The sequence below is a fragment of the Sprattus sprattus genome, assembly GCF_963457725.1.
Source record: "Sprattus sprattus genome assembly, chromosome: 17".
In the NCBI taxonomy this organism is placed as follows: Eukaryota; Metazoa; Chordata; class Actinopteri; order Clupeiformes; family Clupeidae; genus Sprattus; species Sprattus sprattus.
In genome coordinates this window covers 7,760,516-7,786,904 of record NC_137915.1, presented here as the reverse complement: position 1 = coordinate 7,786,904, position 26,389 = coordinate 7,760,516, and the positions used below count along the sequence as shown (strand labels likewise).

The 26,389-nt window shown below is 43.7% G+C and overlaps 1 protein-coding gene across 1 annotated transcript in view; it reads right to left on the bottom strand.

Moving 5' to 3' along the window:
* plod2 (procollagen-lysine, 2-oxoglutarate 5-dioxygenase 2) overlaps nucleotides 1-14,387 on the bottom strand; it is a 34,759-nt gene extending 20,372 nt beyond the window's left edge. Inside the window, exons 1-3 of the mRNA XM_080854882.1 lie at nucleotides 13,952-14,387; nucleotides 1,955-2,046; nucleotides 1,564-1,700 (exon numbers count right to left, since the gene is read on the bottom strand). Coding sequence (XP_080711008.1) covers nucleotides 1,564-1,700; nucleotides 1,955-2,046; nucleotides 13,952-14,048 — 326 coding nt within the window. The 5' untranslated portion in view covers nucleotides 14,049-14,387. The remainder of the gene's footprint in view (nucleotides 1-1,563; nucleotides 1,701-1,954; nucleotides 2,047-13,951) is intronic.
* Nucleotides 14,388-26,389: the final 12,002 nt, after the last annotated feature.

Below are 26,389 nucleotides of genomic sequence, written 5' to 3'. Positions count from 1 at the left end.
CTGCTGAAGATAAAGTGGTGAAGAACATTTCCAAATAACACAGAGCTGTTTCCCAACTCTCTCCATACAGCCAACCCTAGCCTCTGTAACAACAGAAACCCAGACATAGGACCTTGAGGGCAGGCAGAGGTGCACTGTTCACAAATTACAAGCACCATCAATATCCCTCAGCATGGGAGCTACCGCTAAACTCATCAGTCCCAATCCAGGTGAGGTATATATCTGCACATCTGCAGAGCACATGAAGTCGGTTCACATCTTGATGTGCCTCTGTCTTTGGCTTAAAACAAAGTCCCATCACCTAGTATGAGCCTATCAAAGTCAATGGAAAACCCAGTGGTGAAGTGTTTTGGTGGTGGGGGCCAATTGTCTGCAGCTAGATAGCCATCTTTTCACAGCACACTAGTTTTTAGGTTTTCCTTCCTGAAAGCTGAAAGGAAAAGGAGGACAGAGTGTGTACTCACTTTGATGTTTGCTTAAGTGAGTTTCTGGGCGTTCACACGGCCCAACTATTCATAAATTAATGTTCGGGTGAAGTTTGTTATCGGTATGAAGTAAGCTTTGATCTGGAGGTCTTTAAAAGTAACCATAAATAAAGTAGCAAACCTCCACCTCCCCTTCACTTCTATGTGTAATTAGTGGCTTCAAGGTTCGTCAGAACCCTATAATAACAACTTGCTGTGAACGTGTGTATGGGAGGGCATCATTTATCACTTTCGTACATAAACAAAAAACAGCTTGTGCAGCAGCAGGTAAAAGAGCACTGTGTTGAGGACGTGGCTCAGTTTAGTCTCTGATCGCGATAATTGACGGTTATTCTCTATTTAATGGATCGTCATGGCAGAAATGGGAGGTGTTCTACTTCACACCCTCATCATAAGTGGACGTTCTGCTATATCATACCGTATAGAACTACAGCATATTGAAGGAGCTTTCATTATGTCCGATTAAGTTAATTGCCCTAAACACTAACGTCATTTACAGGAGCCCATAGCTATCAGTGCATTACATCTGGAGAAATGCTTTAGATCTTTTTTATTTTCGTTTGGCTGCCACATAAGCACTGACTAACATGCAAACACATGCACCCGCACTCTCATACTCACGCACATATAATGGAGCTTAAAAAGTCACTCAAGTGGTGCTAATGAATTTTTACACAAACTGGCAATAAAAAATACACCTTTGTGCCAGGATTAGAAATTGGTTGACCTCCAGTGTCAATTGAGCAGTTTCAATGAACAGGTAGCTGAACCCCATATGCAGTATAACCATTTTGGTCAGGGCAGAATGATATTTATAAAAGGGGCATCTGGTTTCCACAAAGAGTGAAAATGGAGCAAAAAAAAAGTAAATTGGAACCTCATTCTTAATTAGCTGAACCCCCAAGGAATAGCCTTGGCCCGACATTATACAGTACGGCTGCTGTGAATGGCCTGTGAATGCTGGCAGACGTGTGTTAGTCTGGGGAACGTGAGCTTAAACAAATGACTGTAGTGGGACCGGTCTCCTCTTGCTTCTGACCCCTCTGGGTCACATTTAATTATTCTGCAGCCACTGTACCTGTCCACTGACAAGACCACCAGGTCCTCTTGGTCTGCCAGGGCCTCCATGGCCTCCTTCAGTAGTCTGACTTTCTGCCCTCCGCCGATAGACCTGCCCACGTCTCCCCCCCTCCAGTCCTCTCCCATCCCCAGCACCTGTAACAACACAGAAAGCGAAAGTCAAATCCTCAGGCTCAGAACGAGCATCATCCTTAGCCATTGTCAGATACAGAGCACTGGGGCATTATGTGACGGAGAGTTCATTCAAGCTAAACATACCGCAGATGGCTTCGTTTAACATTCTCCCTTGGTGATATAACTGATTGCTAGTAATTGGGTGGTTATTTCAGGACTAATGAGTGGATTGGAGGAGATATTATGTGGCGGCCAGAAAGATTAGCTTGGCTTACCTTGACAGTATAGTTGAAATAGTTTGCCGACTGCATGAAGCGAAGAAAGCCGTCAGTTTCTTGTGTGGCAACAGTAAGCACAAGTAATTTCTCTGCAAACATAAGAAGAAAAAAATACAATCAGAAATGAAAACACATATCATGCCTGTCAAGATTCGCTGGGCTGCCAATGAAACCCTACAAACAGTCCTTACCAAAGGCATAAATGGATACAGGATTATTCTCTTGAGCACGAGAAACCAGAAAAATGTTCTAACCAAACTCCTGGCTCCATTTCCAAGAGGCACTCCACCAAAATGTATGTATGCTGTTTTTTCTACTTCTGAAGTAGAGGGTGTACAGTTACTCCAAACCAGACCACAACCGAACCTCAGACCTACGTAAACACGTCGCGAAACTGGTTCCTACTCCAGAAAACAGGACACATCTCAACATAAAGGAACATCTCAGGTTCCCGCAACATTTCCGCTAGGATCTGGAGGGAACCGGGAGACCAAAGGGAAGTGGGCACCACAGCCCCCGTGAGAAAACACACCCGAAGGCCAAGGACGTGATCAGGACCAGGTTTGGCCCGATCGTAAATCATCCTCGAGAACCCGCTGGGTGAACAGTCCCAGAGAAATCTTAAGAAAACAGCAACGTGGAGATTTGGAGCTCAGGGTTGTGTGTACACCATGCATCACAGGTAACTCTATCCAGAGAGGAGCTTCTTTGGAGTGTGTTGGCAGAAAACGCCCAGAGAGGGGTGGAGGAGAAAGAGCTGGGTTGGGAGAAGGAAGAAAAAGAGAAAGCTCCAGAGATGCTTCACTTGGTGAGGAAATAAAAGAAACGTGGATAGAAGAAAAGATGAAGCCTACTAGTACTATAGTATATGATATAGTATATTATGTCAACAGTACTGTATGAGTAGTTCTATAATAATAGTAGTACAGTATGATGTATACAGTAGAGAATGAGTAGTTATATACTATCTCTATTCTGTGCCAAAAAAAAACCTTCTGATTCAAATATGACCAGTGAAAAACTGTATAATCTCTCCTGACTTTATCTTCACACCAGATATCGTCCAGGGATGTTGACACTCATTGGAAAATCAAGGGAAGACTTAAAGGGAAGCTGGAATAGTCAATATTTCTGCGGTGGCCATGTTTTTTTGTGTTCCTCCTTTGATCACTAACAGGAAAATGTGATTTCACTTTCAACGACAATAAATCACTTCTGCAGGCAGGGAGAGAGGGAACGGATATCCCAGCTGAAGCCTGGGCCATTTCCGAGGGCTGAGGAGTCATAAAGAATGACAGCACAGCTATTTGGGGGAGAGGAGGGGGAGATAAATAAGCCAGCAGCGATAAAAAAGAAAAACTGTCTCTCCAGGAGGTTGTGATCTTGCAAATTCAAGGGTTACCAGGTTGCATTTTTTTTTTTATAGAATTTCTGCATTCTATTTTTCATTTATTTATTGACCTCAAAATTACCGTAATGTTAACCACGACAACAAACTTCGGTCACAACAATCAAAACAAACACTCACAAGATCACCTTTTTTCTGAATTCTCGCAGCAAATTCAGTCACTTTTGGCAAAAACAAACCCTTGCAAGATCCTGTAGGTACTGAAAAGTGTAACAATTTAATGCAGACCTTTCCCATCACCAATTCATACTGATTATGACTTCTCAAGACACCCAATACGTCTGTCTGCCTGTCTGGTCAATAGGAAAATGGATTTGTTCAGCTTTACTGGGGGATTCATTTCCCAGCTCTGCCAGGCAGCTTTCTTGGAACGAATAACACAAGATGATTTTGGGTTGATAAATTATTGCCCAACAAATTAAATAAGAAAGATCCATGGCATCCTTATTCTTATCATTGCAAATAAGCAATCTTTTTAATGTGTTATTATGTGTTTATGGAGTCATACATTTCAACAAGAGGGAGGTCAAACCAAGGCTGTAGGAGTACTTTATCAAGTCGTACAGAGAACAGGGTTGTTGAGTGGGGAGGTGTCCAATGGGGGAATGATTTGAGCGAAGCCAGACGCAGGGCGTTCGTGACTCAGGGTTCAGGGTTCCGGTGGGACACTTCTAATGAAAAGAGCCTTTGCCTCTCATTTCCACCCGAAGGTCTGCCTCCACAACCGCCTGTCTGCATTGCTTGGCCATGTGCTCACACACCAGTCTGTTTTTCACCGACACAGGCTTCTGGCCTGCCTGCCTGCCTGCTCCTGTAAACGTACATGATTCTGTCACGGGCTATATCAGGACTCCATCTTGCCTCATAAACAGGCCACTGGGATGGCAGCCGACCATGAGTTAGCGGGAATCTGAATGGAAAAGACTTGAGTCATACACGCAGAGCAGATCACTTTACTGGACCAGCTGGAGACTGAGACGTGACTGTTCAGGTGTGATCATGTAATGACCTCACAAACAGCCCTTCCTATGGGGGGGGGGGGGGGGGGGGGCAATCAGGCAGGCTACAGAAAGAGTACAGTGCAGAGCAGAGTAGTAAAATAAAGAAAAACAACAGGGTGAAAGGGCTGTGTGTGTGTGTGTGTGTGTGTGTATGTGTGCGCGTGTGTGTGTGTGTTTGTGTGTGTTTGCGAGGAGGGTGTGTGTGTGTGTGTTTGTTTGTGTGTGTGTGAGGAGGGTGTGTGTGTGTGTGTGTGTGTGTGTGTGTGTGAGGAGGGTGTGTGTGTGTGTGTGTGTGTGTGTGTGTGTGTGTGTGTGAGGAGGGTGTGTGTGAGTGTGTGGGGGGGTGAGGAGGGGGACTTATCTGACATCTGTGGAGCTCATTTGTAACCCTCACTGTGAAGCAGCTGTGTTCAACAAAACATACAGGGCAGCTACAGTCATGCTACAGCAGTCTTCCCTCAAACATGCTTATATACTGATACCACCTTTACTACATTATGTCAGTGACAGTTTCATAAATCTTGCCTGAGGTACTTTAAAACTGTTTTTGTCTGGAATTCTTCTGCTGTATAGAATATGAGGCAGCCGAAGGGAACACGGAACTTAAAACTCAGACTGGAGTTCATTTCTCGAGAACTGTTAAAGATAATTTCCTGTCTGAATGTAGACTGTATAAGGCATTAGGGCAGAATTCAAGCTATGAGCTCATTTTGATCATATCCCCCTATTTCCGATTTGATGCCAAATTATTACAACCTAAATTTGGAAAAAGTGAATCTTGTTCATCTGAAATTCATTCTGTGAAAATACTAGTATACAACAACAAAATTCTTACTAACCTTTTTAAATGTGTACACAACCCCTCTCGTATATTACACTTCAGAAAGTTCTTTCAGGGAAGGTACTTTAATGTGCCATCACCGCATGCACTGACTACCATGAAAACAAGGATTCTAAATGTTGTACTTTTCAAAACAATAATTAAACTGTTTTGTTCAACATGTTCAAAAACATCTCGATATAGCCCTTCATTGCCTCAGTACTGGTGTCCCATATTGGGTGTTCTGATACCTTATTTGTCAATGTAATATTTGCACCCATCTCTATGTGGCATGCTGCATTCTTGGTTAAGCCGTCAGAGGAATCGGCCTGCCATTAGTTTTGACAGGCTGAATTGAGGAAAACCACAGGAAAGCAACTCAAAGCAGAAAGGTTACAGGCCACCCTACATGGTTTGTCCTCTTCTTCTTGCCAGAGCCAAACTGCCGGTTAGCCAGCCATCGCTCAGTGGAGCTGAGGGGGCCTGTGTCCCATTGTCTAGCAAGGCACTGTAAGATTGCATCAACTCCCTACACCAGGAATTCCAGGAATGCCAAAGTAAGTGCAGCAAGTCTCTGTGAGCCTCTGGAGACAAACGTTGTCCACACGGCTCGTGAAAAAGACGACAAATTACTCCTGACCTCTGCGTGACCCGACCCCTTGCAACTCTCCCGTCGTAAACCAACAACGCAACTGAGCTCACGCCAACACGCGGTGCAGCCTGGCAAGTTCACGGCAGAACTTCCCCCAATTTAAATTTCACCTTCAGTTCAGCAATTAAATGCGCTGGAGACACTTTTTAATTCCCACATCACACAGAACACATGATTCGTTGATCTTTTGGTTATTGCCCGTACTTAACTGCAAGGATTTTCCAGGATTTACAAGTGAATACTTGCCAGAATAACATGTTCCACAGCAGGGAGGATTTTTCCACAGTGGTTCCAGCAGGACCACTCCAGCAGGGCATGACGAGTGTTGTGTGACCAACAACGAATGCTAAGATGACTGACCCCTTTAGACCATCAACAGATTCATTTTTTTCAGATTCAACAATCCAGGTTCCAAAATGTTTACGATTGGGAAACAAGCCAAGTTTTGTTGTCAGGACATTCACAGCCAAATTCATTTTCATTCCTAACCCTCCCATGTCTCCACCAGGCCTGTATTTACTGATGTAGAAATGTTGTGAACCGCAGCATGACTTTTTCCCATAGCTTTTATGAGTCAGGCAACAGAAGAATCTCCAGGAGGAAAAAGGAGTCATTTGTGTCCTATGCTCTGGTTCTATTCTGTGTTTTTGTTTTGTTTGGGGGTGGTGGTGTGGGGGGGGGGGGGGGGGGGGGCTTGGGGGGGGGGGGGGGTATGACATGTGTCGGCAGAGTGAAGTCTCAAATTTGGATAGAAGGACACCGATAAGCCATAATTTCCAAGGGCCTTTCCTCTAATTAGATATTAATATGCTCTAACTTGTGGTCCGTGATGCATGATGACTTTCCCATGCTCCATATGTGAGGCAATCACTGGCTCTTTAGCCACAACGTGTTTACAAGAGTCCATATCCTGGGGGGGCATTTTCCATGTGCTGATGGAGTCCACAGACATTTCTAGAATTATTTTAATAATCTCAGAATTACTGAAAATTGTACAAAATTATCTTGTTCACAGTCACGCATGCGAACATCTTTTTTTTGTGATCAATTTTTTTGTATTGAATAGTTGCACATCATATTACACAAATACAAAAGAGAGTGGGCAAGAAAAGTGTGAGGTCGTTCATTTGTCATATAGGCTGAGCCGAAGTAATCCAGATTCAAAATAAAATATAAACTTAAAAATCGCACGTGAACATCTAAGTTGCATATGGTACCGTTCAGAGAAAACAAGAAAGGGAGAGTGAGAGCCTGAACATTGGACAGCTGTAGTCACTGCACACGGAAGAGGAGAGTGCTTGACATCCTCCTGCCAACAGCTTCAGAGGCCAGAGGAATGCAGCTCCAACGTTCTTAATGTTAATCTGTCGGGAGAAAGCCTGCGTTTGCTTTTCCTGTGACGCAAGGAATCCGATCACTTCGGCAGACGTGAGCGAGACCTTAACGTGTAAGTGCTATGACTCACTGGCTAGACTTCTGTTTCCTGTCCTAGTGAAAGTGAGAAAAGTAAAGCCCCCTATGTCCTCTTCTCTGCTATCTGATAGATGGCCTACAGTACAGATTTTTTTGTCCCTCAAGTCTATTGTGTCTTGGCTCAGGGCACCTTGGCAAACCCAAAAGGTTTCTACTGATTCTACTTAAATTTTTGCTCTCTGCTCTCCTTCGTCTTGGCTTCTGTTCTGCCTGTGTGGATGGCCAAGTCAGCTTGCTTCATTCTGACAGTGGAACTCCAACACTGACAGGGAAGCACTCAGCCAAGAATGACACTGCTTTTTTTCTTCTTCCTAGTCTTCGCATCTGTGCCAAGTGGCAGGTGAATATCCGTCTACTTCACAAATTATGACTCCTTAGAGCAGCATATGGAAGTTGGTAAGGGGGGGGAGATCGACATGTGGTGGTGTAGGTGAAATTTATGGTCCACCTGTTGCCATTCATCCTGGGACACAGCCTTACTGACACTAACAAGGCCTGTGTCAGATTTACAATGTGTTTGTGTTGCTTTTCTGAAATTTCATCTGTCTCAGAGTAAAGCAACCCACGTACTAGAGCCTGTCCTCACAGCTACCAAAAGATGTAATTCAAAATGAAATAAGGAGGCACAGCAGGGGCTGCCGAAGGGGGAATGACTATTCTGTATAGACGCGACTTACCAGCACTATTCTACTGATGGTGGTCTCATAACTCAGGCCTGTAAAGCCTGCTGTGGCATGAGATCAACTCTGGCACAGAGGGCTGTTTGTTGGAGAATGGCTCTCTCCATCTGTCCAGTGCCAAGTAGGCTTTCCCTTTAGCCCCTTCATCAGACGTACCAGTTCATAAAGTATAACACCTAAAAAGCTGCCTCCGTCTGGCACGGGACTATATGGGAGAACTTCGGCCGTTATGAACTTAAATTACACCCATAAATAAAATCCCACAATGATAATAAGAATCATTAGGATACACCACAACCCCATGTGGCTAGTCGAATTATTCTATTTAGACCATGATGTAAGAATCTTACCCACACATACAGACATACACACACTGGCTAGGATCCTTATAATGAGTTCTGAGTTGACCTGGTTTAATGCCCTCTTTTAGAGTTGTGTCAATGACTGAGCAGCTTCATTCATTTCCAATTTGTGTCGCAGCTTAGGACACAGAGCAGAACAGGCCTGGAAAATACCTTTACAACATGCCCTCCGCTCCTTTCCCTATATGGGCATGCATGCTTAACGCCAACCGACGACTCTCTTTTTGCCTACCCCACAAACACAAAAAAAGATGCCAGTCTGGAGCACACCCCACCATTACAACGAGAGGCAAACAAGCTAGCAAACTGGCAGCCTTAAAATGGGAAGAATTTTAATGTAACCACAAGGCAGCTCTGGCACACGAATGACAGCCACAGTACCTGCGAGCCTGGAAAGTAGACGAAAGCACAGACATTCCTTCTCACCTAACAAACACCCCAGTCTCCTACCAAGGTGAGTGAGTGGCCCATGTGTTTCCCCCTGCCTGACGCTAAAACCCTCACTTTGAGGTCTGGGTGCTGAACTAACCTAGGGAGCGGAACAAAACAGATGGCAGGATGGCACTCGTTAGTCAGACATTATTTCAGCTGTCGGGGCAAAAAATAGAGTTCTGTTTCTTGCGGCCCACAGCGCTCCCATGATGGGTAAAACACACACACACACACACACACACACCCGTCTGATCCAGGGAAGCTTGTAGCACATCCGCTGCAGGAACCCGGGGCCTCAGATTACATGTCTGCGTCGCAGCCATAGACCTCAGCCTCGGGAGCACTGCATGACATCATCGGCATTTGTCCAGGCTGTTACTCATGAGCCTCACTCCGCAAAACGCTGGAGCTGGGTTAGCACACTCCCGCGTGCGCCCTTTTATTTACTTTTCCCATAGTGGAAAAACAATCAACGGGGTTAAAACGAGAAACTATATGGGTAATAAGGTGATGTCACGCACCCATTCAGAGAGCTAATGATGGCAATTATTGTGGTCACTTCCTGCGGTAGACAGGCCGGTCTGTTGCCATGGAGCATAGCATGGCGCTTATGAGAGAAGAATGGATCAAATACGACAAGAGCGCCAGACAGTATGCAGTCCTATTTCCTCCACAGTGTGAGGAGCCAATCAAGAGATGGAGGCAGGAGGGGATTATGTGGCCTTTAAGGCGTTGAGAAAACGTTTAGATATTCTAAATGTGTAGCAGGTTCAATGCATCTAAAAAGAAAAACTATTTCAAAGACACATAGAGATTTTGAGTCAAGACATTCAGGATTATACTGGGCAACTTCTTTGTAGTCAGCGACAAACAGAGAGGAAGAGGGAGAGAGGCGAATGAGTGAGAAGGAGAGAGGGAGCTTAATTGAGCTAAACAGCTGAATATATTACAAAATTGATTGATGTGTCAAGCAAAGCTGCCAAACTGGCATAATTATTACTGCAGTTAAAAAATCATGTTGACTAATTGAATGTTTACGGTATGAAGCAATTATCACTTGAACCAGATTAATAGCTTTTGGCATTTGTATGTATTCAAAAAAGAGCTGACTGAAAACTGCTGGTTAACTCATTAATCTGTGGTTGCCTTAGGCACCGTGTGCTTCATGTCAAGAATAAAACTGGGCATCAGTGGTTCTATTTATCTATTGTGTAAAACTACTGAAACACCCCCAAAGTAAAAGCTCAATATTTTCTTACAACTGAAGTGATATTTATGTTTTTTTTCTGCATACAGATAGATGAACAAAAAGAAAGAAAGAAGAAAGAAGAGAGAAGAGTAGACAAGAGAAAGAGAAGTGAAAAAAACATACGTCCCTGTCGTGCAATACCACTAGCTCAACCTTGCCACTGTGACTATGTGGCCAAACTTGAAAAAGAGAATCTACAAAAACCCAAATCAGCTCGTTAGTGTGCCACTCACAGATACTCAGCGGTTTATGGAAAACACAAAAACAAAACAGGAAAACAGTACCATAGCCTATCGCATGTGTTTACAGGAAGCAGGCCATTTCATCAAGGGCATGGTGGCATGCCAGCCAGCTCCAGAGGACCAATTACAGGTTTGGCCAGCCAAGCCAGATTGTTAGCACGGATAAAAAGCTTATAATCCATCGCTGCTCTCCCATATAGACATAACATATAGCCCTCTTGAATGTCAGCCCATGACCAAAGTCTAACGTACGTATTTCATATTTCGCGGTGGAGAAGACTGCCCAAACCATAGGTGGCCCAGGGCTAAGGAATAGCCTCTTTCTTTGTGCGTTTGTGTGTGTGTGTGTGTGTGTGTATGTGTGTGTGTGTGTGTGTGTTTGTGTGTGTGAGTGTGAGTGTGAGCCGAGTGTGAGTGTGAGTGTGAGTGTGTGTGTGTGTGTGTGTGTGTGTGTGTGTGTGTGTGTGTGTGTGTGTGTATGTGTGCGTGTGAGAGTTTGTGTATGAGAATAAGGGAGTATCCAGATCTCCAAGGCAGGGCAAGGCCTCTCCGCCGCAAAGCATTTGTGAGGAGAGAAGTTCCAGATCCCTCGGCTGCCGAGCTCCAGGATGGTTATTTAAACAAGCTCCCTCCATATAACACAGCAACATGCTGACCAGTTTTAAGAGCTGTCATGATGTAATTCGCCAGTGCCAGTAAAATGCCTTCCACGTAGACTGGTAGTACTACCAAACAGGCGTCATCTCACAGCAGTGTCTGCTAATAACTATGGAATAATTACCATGGATTAACACAAGTACAAGCACACAGTCTAACACAAACACACACACACACACACACACACACACACACACACACACACACACACACACAGTCACGCCATGCTCCTTAGTAATTAAAACAATCACCTTTTAAACTACTGCGGCATGCTGCTTTAAGGCCTGACGTGTTACCAAGTGATTTTTTTTTAAACTTCCGGCAATGTGTGAGTGTGTGAGAGACGAGGGAACGTTCTACTGAGCACACTGGCCTCTGATCGGCCCCGAAGCATGCTGGGAGTATTCAGCATTCCGCTGATTCTTAAAAGATCATCCCCAAAACTGGGAATCCAAACAAATTGGGAAAAAACATAACAGATGGCACAATGATCTTGGCACACCTTTACGATGTTGCTTACGAAACCAGTGGCTAAAAAGGTTAATGCTGAAAGAAAGCCAAATTTTTACAAAAAAGGACACACTGCTGAAACGGACATCAGATAACAACCTGAGGTCCATTGTGTACTTCAATCAACTCTGCAAATACCCCCCGGTAAATGTATTTCTTACAGGTAAGGCAGTGATGATGAGCTGTCATCTCTTTCAATCAAACCTGGCTGGCATAAGGTCAGAATTCTGTTTGCTAGAAGCCACTGACTGCCAAACATAAATGTAACAGGAAAGAGCAAATATGCACATTTTGTGAGGGCTGATTGCAGTGTGTTGCACCACTAACAGCTGGGTAGCGTAGGATCTTACTAGCAAATACAGACTGCATTTTCAACACGCAATGAATAACGAAGTGAAAAATCCATGATCTAAGCAACACATGGACGATGACCTACAGTATGTGTTATTCATAGATCATTTTCTTCATAGATAAGGCAATTTCTAATAAGATATGTTCAAAATGGCTTTTATTGCTAGGACATGGTAATGATCATGATCATTATTGTAATCATCATTGTGAGTGCAATACTTTTAAATTAAATTCATTTAAAATCGAATAACGAAAGATATCAGAGACGTGACGAAGTCGACTAAATTCACAAATAATCAGAATGCCGAAAAACACAACTCTAACAGGGACCCCTGTGGTGGCTATATTTCTGTGGCCCTTGGGAGCAAAAGAATTTGGCTTGATATGTCACCAAGCCCTCTGAAGCTTAGCAGCCATGCAGTAAACATACAGAGTGAGCTTTCTTGCTATTATACAGCCATGCACTAAACATACAGAGTGAGCTTTCTTGCTATTATACAGCCCTCCATTCTAAGCATCTTATTCACGCCACTTCTTCAAGAAAGAACATATAGACTGAGTGTTTTTGCCGCTACACAAAAAAAGGCCTGATCCTCCTCGAAAGCAGACCTATAGGGTCCACATGTTTTCACTCAGCTTCTGGCAACAGCGTTATATTGGTTGTGGTCTACTTAAATGATTTTGAGAGTTAATGAGAAAGCAATTTTAGTGACACTCGCCACTTTACTGAGGTAGGGATTATTCAAACAAGGGCTGTAAAGTTCTAACCCTCAAAGAGGATTTGCAGGCATCTCTATAAATGGCTTGCTGAAAGAGAAAACGTTGAATTTGGTTCACACTTCACCACTGCTACCTTACATTCGTAGGTCGTATTTGGTTTTCTATAAGATAACCAGGCACACATATTGACCAGATGCATGCATACACTACACATCATCTTATCAATCATCCGTCATGGCAGGCCAAGGAAACAGCTACGCATCCAATCATGTAGATTGTATCAACACACCACATGTACTGTATGTATGCTTTCTTGAACTCATTGGTCTGCCAACAAGTTTTATTTCAGGCAAGATAATGCCATTTTAATTAGCTTTTAATTAGCTTATCATTTAACATGAGTACTGACCACAACTTCTAAAAATGGATACTAATGTGTATTAAAGTTTTACGTTCACACACAAAAGTAATTTGTTGTCCACACAGCAGTTTAAATCCAATTACCAGGCCTACGCATCCTAAGGTTATCACTTCAGTTGCTCAAGAAACTTCGAGGTGGTGTAGTGTTGTACATTGTTTAGTTTTCTGCGCAGTTAGCTTACATCTTAGTGCGCCGATTCTTTCACAAGATCTACCTGACATGCTTGCTTTATACACTTAGATGAGAAATTCAAAGCAAATGTTAAATAGTCTGTGGATTGTGCGAAATTGTGCGGTATTTTTTTCTTACGAGACAGAAAGAACTAGGCATGAGACTAGCGCAACCGTGTAATTTTGACATCACCGTGTTCCACTTCGCGGACGCAGAAGAGGTCTCATTTTCCCACACACTATGAGCCCGTGAGAGAGTGAGTGAACCCGCATGTCCTCAGACGCAAGTGTATGGTATTGCGCAGAGCACATTTTTTAGACATATCCAGACACTCAATTACTTTAAACAGTCCACATAAACCTACTTTTTTTCTTATACATATAACTTACATCTGTTGCACCTAGTGTTGTGCAAAGTCTCAAAAATGACCCGCCACTGATCTTTGTTTAACTTGTTCCCAAAAAGTTTTATTTTGTTCTCAACTTTAAATTTGATTCTTTTTCATAGAGTGACCTAGATCTGTAAGATTCACTAAGTTTGGGATGCATGACAAGTTCTTGCTTTAAAAAAATGGATTTGGGGTTTAAAATTCAATTTAGCTTCTTTGTTTTAGGGGTTTAGTGAAGACAGGTCACTATTGACCCTTAGGACAAGGGGAGTATAGTATACAGAATGTTAAGACAACACAAGGGTTAACTAGTAACAGCATTCCAGGCTTTATCAAAAGGCTTATCATTAATCTACCAGACCACAACAAATAATTCGAAAAGTTTTGAATAATTACAATGACCCCTGTCACATTTAGTGACAAGGGTTGAGTGACCACCAATCAAATAAGTCTTTACCTGTAGGAATTGATGCTTGATTCTTGTCGAAGCCATGAACGTTATAAATTAAAAGAATAAGTAAACAAATGAAGTGAAATCTCCGGGGGTACTCCATCGTCGCCCTCACTGTTTCGTACGCTTCCAGGGCAGAAGTCGGGGTGTAAAGGGACCAAGCCACAGTGTGTGTTTGTCCTTCGTTCGGCACCGGGGTAGCGGTCAGTGGAGACTTTGTTCGTACACCCTCAGGGTTGAAGGCTCTCGCGATAATTAAATAATGACGAAAGAAACTTTATGCCAACTTCCCCTGAGAAAACTCTGGTCCTAGAAAGTTAGAGGAAGCGACACAATCGTCCAAGCACGAGCTATGGAGAATTTACTGCAGTACATACAGTTATAGCCTACTGAGAGGGCAGCAGGCAAAAGGCGTGGTTCCTCAATTGTAAGTGTAGCCACTTGCCACTTTCCTGCCGGAGGAATGAAAACCAGTGAAGATAACGGTGTAGGATGCAGGCTGCTGCTGCTTAGGGAGGGTGGCGGCGGTGCACGTTCTGTAAGTGTGATTGAACAAGCACAGCTGTGTTTGACAAACCCCCACTCCCCAAACCCACTCCACCCATCCTCTCCCCCTCACAAGTTCCTTTACATATCATGATGTTTGTGTGGTCAGCGGGGATTGCTCGAATGTCGTTGCTTCTTATCCAACGAGAGCGCTGGGATGTAAAATTAAACAATATGCTAGGTGAATGAATAGGTTACAACGTAAAATAAAGTACAAAAAAACTTGAAACAACCCAAAAAACAGTGAATTTGAATAAAATATAACTAAACTACACATCCCATCCCTTACAATTCTTAGTACCAATAAAGCAGTTTGTTTAAGGTGTCGAGATAAAACTCTTATCTCTTATCCAAAGTAGTCATTGTGAAAGATGTGAAGAAAAAGGGATGAATAAAAAGACAATGTGTTAAAGGTATACTGGAATGAATGAATAAGCTTCCATTCATTTTCCCTCATTGTTAAAGTCTTCATAGACTTCAGCATTTTGGTTGCATAGAAATCACAGGGAAGGAAGGAGACTATATTATACAAAGATTCTAGTGTGGTTGTATTGTATAATAAATGTAAAGGTTGATCCTTTTATCCAAAGCAACTTACACGTGTCTTACTGAAATGTCTTTGCAGAGCATGAATGAGACAGAGAGACTCAGGATTCGGTTGTGTTGCACATCATCCCTCTTCCACCAGTATGTCAATTCCACCCTCTGTGTGAATTTTACATGTTGTGATGACGATTACATTCCCAGTCTGTCATTTTTCACGCATTGTCACATCATTCTAAAGTTTCCTTGGATGCATTTGCAGTTGTTTTTGTTGTTGCTCATTTAAATATCGAACTGGGGGGGTCAGATGCAAAGAAAAAACCTGCCAGTGTCAGCTCATCAAGCCTCTCCCAGTGACTTCAAGGTTTCATGCAGAGCCATGGAACTGCTGTTAGCCTAAGCCACTAGTTGCACAAGTTTGTCTTCATGAGTCCTTTGATATTTGTGTGTTAATGAGTCCAGCATCTGGTGCTTGGCCTATTATTGTGCCTTTAATGTACTAAAATCCCCTGCTTTTGGCCGCCTATGAGTACATATTTCAGAGTTTTATTTGGTCCTTTGTCTGTCCCCTACCCTCTCTGCGCACATAGAGGGGAGAGGGGCAAAAATGTGGTCTGTGTTTCCCTTGCTGTCTGTTTATATTATTCCCTGAGTAGGAGACAGTAGAACATTACATCATTAGTCTCTCTGTATTACAGGTGCTTTGAGGGGAATCACGTTTATGAGCACAGAGATTTAGGGCCAGAGAGGCTGGTATAAAGGGTCTTTTGCCTTTTCATGAAAACCACATGGCTTACTTAGACCATGACCATGCTACTTTGGCTTATTATTACGAAATCCCTCAATCCAGGAGGTATTTGAGTTTTCTAGCAGCAACGGTTAGGGAAAGTTTAAAATGATATTGGCAAAATTTGCGATCAGATGACAGGGGCGTGGCAGCGGCGGTTAGTGAGAGTCTAAAATGATATTGGCAAAATTTGCGATCAGGGGACGGGGGCGTGGCAGCGGCAGTGATAAAAATGAAAGAGTTGCCCCTTTTTTCCAGGGCAGAGCAACTCCCCTTCAAAATTCCAGTGCACGTCCCTGCTGTTAAAATCCCCATAGTTAACACGGGACCCCTTTTGAAAACGTCAGTGCACACACACACTGGGATGAGTAGACAGAGACTAAAACAGATTTCATTGCAAATGTTTTATTGCAAATGTTGTCACACATACAAACACTTTCATGAATGTACACACACACACACGCTCAAGCCACACCCTCAGCACCACAAACACACTCAGCTCAAATCTATGACTCACCAGGGACACTATGTACACTACTACCCCCAATCATTAAGTATTTCACAAAGTATTTCTATTTGGTCACAAATTGTGGTCAGGCATCTTGAGGAACACACACAACCATTACGGTAATGCCTGATGATGTCTCAATGCCTGATGTTTCAATGAAGATGGGATGTATATCAGAAGATGGTCAACCATCAAAGGCACATGGCATCTTTTGTGTCTTTTAAGTTGATCTGGACGCGTCGTGTGGCTTGGCCTGGAAATGGGCCGAAAGCACCAAGGTTGGTTGCGAGCCACAACCGAGCCTGCTGTTGAGGAAGCCAGCGTATGCTTGGCTGCAGCCGACTGGAAAACCGACAGTGTGTGGTTTGTCAGTGGCATTCTGGGACATGTGCTGCCGATTAGGATGAAGAGGGGACCCCCTCTACTCGTGTGCTGAGCTCATTGTCTGTGGGATGCTAATCCACTCCCTGGGCTTCATTGGTTTTGCACTCCAATAAACATAGCAGAGAAAGTTTTGTTGTTGATTTACGGTTTATATCCTCCCTGGATTATTGTCCATAGTGGCATTAAAGGGCTTTTATTAATTTTTTAGTATGAAAGCAGTATGAAAGCAGTATTGCAAAATATATGAAAGCAGTATTACAAACAGCACTACAATCTGCTTGAAGATGTAATAGACCTGGCTAATAGTTCTGACTGGATGGCATGTGTGTGTGTGTGTGTGTGTGTGTGTGTGTGTGTGTGTGTGTGTGTGTGTGTGTGTGTTTGTGTGTTTGTGTGTGTGTTTGTGTGTTTGTGTGTGTGTGTGTGTGTGTGTGTGTGTGTGTGTGTGCATGTGCTTGGTTGTGTGTGTGTGTGTGTGTGTGTGTGTGTGTGTGTGTGCGTGGTTGTGTGTGTGTGTTTATGAAATTAACTTCAAGCAGCGCTGCATAGCAGCTGTTGAGAATATATTATACTGACTTTATGACACAGTCTTTCTTCAGATCGACTTGTTAAACAAGAAAGGGAATGTTTTTACAAGCCATGGTGTAAACGGTAGGATGGGACAGAGCTTTTGTGTTTGTGCTAAATCTATGATGATACTTTCAACTACTGTGAGATCCCAGACAGTGATATACGACTATAGTATTTCTTTGGTTTAATAATTGATCACTGGTGTAGTCATTTAGGTTGCATTGTATTTTGTACTGTCTAAATGAGTCCAAAAAGACTCTTAGAGGGGGAATTACTATACTGTAAAATAGTTCTGATCTCATTGCCGGGAATCTGGAGTACAGGGTCCAAAAATTGGACACTAAGGAGTATGGAATATCCTAGACCTCATGCTAACCACAGACCCATGATTCATGCCTCTATTGCATTAGCCTGTCCTCATTCATTTGCACTGCTCTGATGCTCGCTGTTCAGATTGAAAATAACTTAAGAACTTTATTCAGGTTAATGGCGCCATTGCAATTTACTTAAAAATAAAAATATACAAGCAGACACTCTGACCTATCCCTGCAAATAACAATACAAGGCACTTCTTGAAAAAGGGGATATCTTGTAATTTTCCCTTAGAGAGGAAAGCCACTGTAACCATCCCCTGAATCTGACTTGGTGCTTATGGCAGCCTTGGCCATTTGGTTTCTCCATCACAATAGCACGTCACCGAGTCATGGGCACATAATTGCCTCCGGGTATAGTATTTAATTTCTATTTTAAATGGGTTCCTTTAATCATCCTCCTTGGGTTTAACTGCTAGCTGTGATCGATGGAAGACAACTCCTTTTGCTTTCCGATGCGTCAGTGCTCCTCCTATGTCAATCTGTCTCTCCATTTCCTCTAACCGCTTGTCTCCCTCCTCCCTCTCTCCCTCTCTCTCTCTCCCTCCTCTCTCTCTCTCTCTCTCCTCTCTCTCCCTATCTCCCTCTCTCTCTCTCTCTCTCTCTTTCTCTCTCTCTCTCTCCTGCGGCCGGTCAAAGAGAAAGGGTGGAGTGTGGTGAGGATGAGGGGGCCCCGTCTGAGACAGCCAGAGTTGGTCTGCATTTAAGCCCATTAAGATCTGAGACTCTTGGACCACCACACAGGAAGCACATTTCTCATTGCACCCTGCGAGCCTGTTTAAAGGTGAACGTAGACATCGGCTCAGTGTGGGTGGCGGCTGGATAGGTCGTCGGAGATACTGCTACCCACGCCTATGCAGGCTAGCTATTTTTCAAGAGCCAGCGCGACAAAATTGGAGGGAAACGGCTAAGATTAAGACGTACCACAGCCTGGTCTGTCCAGCCCGTGGTCCTTGAGGTTTTTTAGGTAGAAACTTTAAGCGGACAGCTTGATGCCCTTGGGAGCCACCCCTAAATTACACAGGATGAATATGCAGGATTGCTCTTTCATTAGTGTAATACCGTATGTGATCATTAGGGTGGCCAGCCTAAAATCATAAGGACATAAAGAACATCTATTTATATGCACCACAACACATTTTTCCCCCCTTTGCTTGCTTCCTTGTCTCTTTCATGGAATGTGCATTGTCAGCTAGATTAAAACAGTCCAATACATTTTCGCATAAAGTGGATGCAGTGGTGAATGTATTAAATATAACTTTCTCCTTTAGTCCATGGATATGAGGGGGAAAACCCCTCAACCTTTGTATATAGAAATGTAGTCCTTGGATATGAGGGGGTCTTTTAGTTCTTGGATATGAGGGGGAAAACTCGTTTACTTTTGTATATAGAAATTTAAAATTGAGCAAGTAATGTAACTGTAACAACTGTTTTATTTCTCATTGGTATAGCACTGCTTTATCCAGGCTGCTTTCTTGGGCTTTTTTTGAACAGTGGATTAGTTTCATCCATGTGAAGACCTTGCATGGACACAGGAAATTCCAGCTACATTTCTGTCCAAAGAACCCTCAGTTCTGTGTGTACACGTTGCTTCTTGACTTATTTTATGTGATCTCTTGCACGTATGATGTCCCCTCTGATATAAACACCTTCCTTGTGTTAGTGCTTCTGTGAGGTCAGTCTTAAGATAACTTAGATGTGGGAATCAGTCCAGTCAACACTCTAGATAGTACACAGTAGTATAGACTGCATACTTCACCTCACAAAACCTCATCTGAGTACAAACAAAATAAAAAAATGTCCCAGTGTGTGCAGTGAGACATGGCAGGTCCATACCAACTTGAGTTTACAGGGCCTGGAAATCTGCTCTGCAGTACATAAACAATACACATCGCAGTTAAATGTCCTCCTTTACAAGTCTATGAAAGCATTGTGTTACGCACAGTAACCCAGAGAGACGCAAAAGTGCGGTTTGGGTTTATAGACCATCTTTCAGAAGGTGAGGTAAAACAGACACCAACTATTTAATAGCAAGTGTTTATTAAGAAGTGAATGTAAAATGTGAAAAAAAACACTGTTTTGCTGTAAAGATAGAACATTGTATGTTTATAGACCATATGTGTCTTGACTCTTTTAACTTAATCATAATACAGTTTTGATTTTATTGTTGGCACCAGGGAAATATTAAATAGCAGCAACCAAAATGTTGAACACCACTGCCAGATAAATGCCTATTCCATTCTCTTTTTCAACATCTTGAAGATGCAATGAATCTTTAATGAGATTTAGAAAAAATGAAGAAAAAAAAGAAACTGGGCCTGAATTCCTGGTTTTCCAGGAACTGATACTATAAATGACAAACAATGCCTGAACAACAAAAACTTGCATTCAAGTCAGGGTAAACAATTGGGGTACAGCACACTGGACAAAGCTGGCCAATAAATAAACTGTGTGAACGTCACAGGCAAAATAGCCAGGCTGTAAAGGCCAGCTGACAAGAGTACAAAAAGTTTACGTCAGCTTCAGGCTTGCTGCCTTCTCAAGGACCCTCACCGTGTCTAAACAGCAGCCCACGCAGGTGTAGTCCAAGCGTCACCATGACAGTAATAAATGCTGAACAGAACCATGGTTACCAGGCCAGCCTTTGGAAAAGATCACTAAAGGAAATGTCCGTTAGTCTGTGTTTCAGGTTTTCTCTTCCTAGCATTTGTTTTAGTATCTCACTATTGGAAACGCCTCTGGCAGGACCATGGAAGCACCACGTCTGTCTGTAGACCGATCGCAGCACACGGGAAAGGAGCACTAACACCTCCCTTGTACTGTACACGACTGCGCAACCCTCATGCCTCATCCATGCTTTCTTACCCGTGAAGACCACTGCCTTCCTCAGCACTCGGCTAGTATTTTTTCATCACACTTAGCTGTCCAGAGATGGACCGTCAATGCTCTGTTGTCAGGTGTAGGAGAGTCTTTTATTAGGGTGACCAGATTTGAGTTTGTGAAAAAGAGGACACTTTGTTGCGGGACCCTGCCCCCTCCCCCGCAGCGGAATTTTTGTACATCTTTTTGACATGCAGATGACCCCGCCCCCTCCCCCGTGACGAAGTTTTGACATCTTTTTCACATGCAGATGTCATGTACTATTGTAAACGATGCAACTAGTGGAGGCGGCAAGGTGCTCAGTGTTGCCAGATTGGAAATGGCGTATCGTATCAATTTGATACTATCAAAGGCTCAAATTATCATAATTGGAGGATAATTATCATATCTGGCAACACTGGGAAGGCGGTCGACCAATGACACTTCTCTCTACAGTCAGAGCTCGCGCAAGAAGGTGGAACGCAAGGGAGATACCCTTTTCAAAACTTGTTAGGACGTAATAACTAGTTTGTGAAAGACCCAGAGAAACACAAATATCCGACGAGGAAAATCCCAGACGATTTTGGAATCCTTGCCAGACACATTTTATAGGTCTTGAAAAGAGGACATGTCCTGGTAAAAGAAGATGTCTGGTCACCCTATTTCATTAGCACCTACGCAACAGCCTCACTGCTGCTGCCTGCCTAGCTAACGCATCAAAGGGAGCTACAACCAACAAACCTAGCTTACACTAGCTTTCAGAAATAAATTATGAAGTTAGCTGATGTTACATTTTCCTTGAGCCATTGTCGTGCTCCATGGCTTCACCCAGCACCAACGGGTTTGGCTGATTCAGCTAAGGATGCCTCATCGCATCCCCGCCTTGCATCTTGCGGAGCTGTGGTATCAGGAAAGAAATCCACACTACATGTGCATTGCATGTATGGACACTAAACATGTTCAGACATTGCTGGTGAGGTCTTGGAGTGACGTCACCATGACCGTAAAAGACCGTAAGACCGTAGGACCGTTTACTACCAGAGCAGGGGCGTCCCTCTCTACCTTCAAGAAGCTCTTGAAGACCCAACTCTTCAGAGAGCACCTCCCTTCCTAACTGGCACCTTGGCTTAACTTGCACTTAAGCAGTGACAGTCCCATACTTCGTTTTCTCAGGTTTGTATTGCTCTTAGCTTGACTGTTCTCTCCCTTGTACGTCGCTTTGGACAAAAGCGTCTGCTAAATGTAAATGTAAATGTAAATGTAAGAGATGACCCAACTCTTTCTGCACATGTGGGAGAAGATGCAGCTAGATCTGCCTAGATGCCAACAGCTGGGAAAATATAATGCAAGTGCAATCGCCTGACCCGATGTTGCTGTTTGATCAACACCAGCTGTCCGACAAGGGGACAGTCCTGGTTGAGGACAAGGAGGATGAGGAAATGATCAACGACCCCAGCCCCGACAATCACAAGGAGGATGACGAGAGCACCATCCTCCCTACGGAGGCAGCATCCCGTTCATCTAGCTAATAGGGCAGCAACCCTCAAGCCACAATGGACTTTGCTTTCATAGAACTCTGCTGTGGCTAAATTGGGAGTGGAGTGTAGCCTTGTGACACCAGCCTACGTATTTCCGCCTGAATTGATTTCAAGCTCATACTCAGTCTGGCCCAACCCCACCTAACATCGTTTCCAGGCTTCACCCTACAACCGCACCAATCAGCGAACAGTTCAGAGATGTGACGCAAAACTCGCCTTGCCGAGTTGCTTGTAGTCCAGCGGAATTTGTAGTTTACCAGCGACGGAGGAAGAGACACGAAAAGCTATCGGAGAAGTTGTCTCAACTCTCGAGAACATCAGAAAATTCAAAGGAGAACAAAAGGATTGTCTTGTAAGTTTTATGATTGGAAAGGACGTCGTAGCTCTTCTCCCAACTGGCTTTGGGAAGAGTTTAATTTACAAGATGGTCCCGTTAGTAATGGAGAGACTGGGGAGACGTTGCTGATTGGTTAAGGGAACTCCAATTATTTTAAACCTCAAGATAAGCACCCGCCCATCTCGGAAACGAAAATGCATGGGGTTGTGCCAGACTGACTGACGGAGAGAAATGGAGTCACAGGCTGGTAATGGCCAGGCCATTGAAGTGGAGTGGCCCACATCCCCAAAATATGTATGTGACGGTAAGAGGCTTCCTTCTCATCTGCCTCATACTAAACACCTGTTCCCCACATGCTTCAAGGAAGTTAGACATTACTGGGATAAGCCCATCTCTCACTGTGTACCTGTTATGGGTTTTTCCATGCCGGACATCAGCGGCTTGGAGGAGTTAGGGCCCTCCAGCCCCCTACAGTGGAACCTTCAGTGGCTCACCACTTGCGCCCAAAAGCCACATCTACTGTGACAGGGCTTTGGCTCTTAGGGAAATGGAGCACTTTTACCACCTCCATGTACCAGAAAAACTACAAGTCTTCTGCCTTGGTCGCCACAACTCTAAACACAACCTCTCTCTTGACTGTCCCAAGCAAAGCTGTCGGAAGAGATGGGGTAATAATTAGATGCCAGCTGTCCAAACCTGTCCACCTGGGAAGAGATCTGCATCATAGCTGTCCAGCGACTCTCAGCGATTTCCCCAGTGTTCTCCCACAGTAACACCCCTTAGCCCATGATAGAGAGAGGCTTGAGAGTGGAGATGGTACCCACAGTTCCCTGCCAACACAGGGCCCACAAACATGGTGTTTGCTGGTTACACTCACACAAAATGAATGTTTAAACTGTCGTATCAAAGCATTAAATCAAATGTGCAGCCTTATCCATTTGATAAAACCCATAAACCAGAAGTTGTTTCTCCTTTTCTCCACCAGAGGATGCACACATCACCCACATTAAACCTGTTAAATTATATCACCGCATAAGCAGTGAATTGGCAGGCTGGCAAAGTATATCCAATGTACTTTGAGACAGTTATAAACGCCTTGCTGGGAAAAAAAAAAGCGAACAGAACTGTGCCGTAAAAGGACAGTCAACAGGATTTTTTACTCTCTTTTCTTCTTCATTCCAAAGAAAGATGGATGACTGTAGCCGATTCTAAACTTGACATGTTTTGAACACACATCTCTGAAAAAAACATATTCAGAATGCTGACTCACAATGTTTTGTTTCAATCAATTTGCCCAGGAGATTGGTTTATTTCAGTCAATCTCTAAGCTATCCATTTACCCTGCCAAGAGGAAATATCTCAGGTTGGGCTATCAGTTGACAACCTACGAATAACTTTTGGTTCCATTTGGTCTCGGCCTAGCCCCTTGAGTTTTCAGCAAATGCATAAAAGCAGCATTGACCCCCTTAAGACAGTCGGTTTCAGGATATCTAGTTACTTGGACAATTACCTCCTCTGTGCCTCAACATGGAAACAGGTGGACACAGAGTGATGCTTATCACCATCTCTTGAACATAGGGTTCAGCATCAATCACACCAAGAGCTCCTTGACAGAAAACTCAGACAGCATCTCTGCATCTCCAGATCGAATCTGTTACTTTTCACGCTACACACCAGAGAGAGGGACAGCAGCATTTCATCAGAGCATTTCACGAGGACATGTCAGCCAATGGGGCTATGCAACAAAAACGCGGTCAGGGGCGTAACTATAGGAGGTGCAGCAGGTGCGGCAGCACCTGGGCCCGTGGGCCTTGGGGGCCCGTAGCCGGTATTTTTTTATGCCCAAGAAAAATATCTGCACAGGGGGAGGGGGTGTGGCGGCGGTTACAAACATGGGGTGTGGGACTGAAAAATGTTTGGGAACCACTGCCTTATGCCACTGACTAGGGCCCGTCATAATAGCCTGCACCTAGGCCTGTCGTAACTACGTTACGCCACTGCATGTGGTGCACGCGGTTGTCATGTTCTACTCAGGACAGCCAATGCAACCGTGGTGGTGTTCTGCAATTGCTTAGCTGCAGAGCGCCTGGCTCTTGAGATTTGGCCCATGAAAGGTTAAAGATTAAACTTAAATGCAGCAGGCTTCCACCCAAGGTGATCGTAACCTTACAGAGTGCCAGAGCCCTGTCCACACGTACACTGTTAAACAATAAAGAGCATGTTTGTAGAGGTGTGTGAACATTTTAATGCTTTTTACAGGAGCTGTTAAACAAGAGTAGAGCCTTTGCTACACTACAAAGTCACAGCCTGTTTTTCACTCTCTTAAGTAGTCTGCCATGCCTTGATAATTTAGTATATTTCCCCATAACTAAAAACATTGAGGCAACAGTTGCATATATGTTTATATACTAAAAGACCTCAGCATTAATGGCATGAGAGTGAATGTAGTAAAACTATTTTTTATTGAAATCAAATCTAAACAAACCCTTACAAAAACATACTTTCGAAGGTGCTCAGACTTTGTACAAAAATACATTGTAAAGATTTTAGAGCAAGGCTTTTTAACTTTGTAAACATACTGTAGGTGTTAGCTATACAAAGGTGAGTTTAGCATTCAGAAAGTGTGTGTGGTTCCACTACTTCATATCTATAATTTCAGAGTGTTCTTTCCCTCTCCAAAACTAGTGTCCCTACTCAATGCATATTGATGAGCTAGGTGTAAACACACCTGGGACACCTCGGTCAAAGACAATGGCCATTACTGGGTCTCCGTCAGAGGTCATGGGTCTTCCAGCAGGACAATGACTCAAAGCACACTTCAAAAAGCACCCAGAAATGATTTAAGACAAAGCACTGGAGAATGGCCAGCAATTAATCTAGATCTAAATCCCATAGAACACCTGTTGCGTGATCTCGAAACAGCAGTTGGGAGAAGGCCCCCTTCAAATGTGAAAAACCTGGAGCAGTTGGCAAAAGAAGAGTGGTCCAAAATTCTCTTTCATGGTGACAGGAAGCGATTGATTTCAGTTATTTTTTCCAAAGGGTGTGCTACCAAATATTAAGTTAAGAGTGCCAATAATTTTGTCCAGTCCATTTTTGGAGTTCTGTGTGGAATCATATCAGATTTGGCCTCTTTTCTCTGCTTTTTTGTGTTGTTCCAATGCAAACAATAGAAATAAACTGGTGAATACTAAAGCATTTGTAAGTGCAACAATTTTCCTGGAGAAGTGGTGGATTATCTGACAGAAGTGAAGACATGCAAATATTTACTTCCATATGTGTATATAACTAGAAACAAACTTTAATCTTACGTTCTTTGGCTTTTTAAGCCACTATTCAGACAGGATAGTAGAGAGAGTGACAGGAAATCAGTGGGTGAAAGATGGGGTGTGGGTTTGACTTCTTTTTCTGAAAATGAGCAATGGAGAAATTTTTAGACATGCTCTCACTCTCATTCCCCTGGATTTCTTGTGTGGAATTCCCTGCTAGAGGCAATCTTTTTGTATCCACACCACATATATAAATGCTGTATACGATGTCATGGTATGTATTGTTATGAGACTTCACGATGGAAATGCTACTAGACACAGCACAATGGTCCGGGGGTGGTTTGTGTAATGTTTGCCCAGGCCTAACCAGCTATGAAGTAAATGTTTTGCCAACAACTTGGGATTTGCCCTTCATCCACTGAGGGCAGCCAAATGTTAGTGCAGAGCCCTGGACCCCGCCACGGCCCTCCCTGTCATCTGCGCGGCCTGCGGCCCTGTCCCTGTCCTTAGGACCAGAAAACGCACGCATGAGAAACACACAATAAAAAAGGCAGCCGCGGGAGAGACACGCTGGGACTGTGTGCTATGCCTTGATCTCGTCTCAAAAAAAAGCTCCTGAACACACACACACACACACACACACACACACACACACGCACGCGGCTGAGTGTGTCAGAGGCGTTTGAGCTCAGCAAGCTTTTCCCGAAAAGAAGTCGTCATCACTTCCAGAGA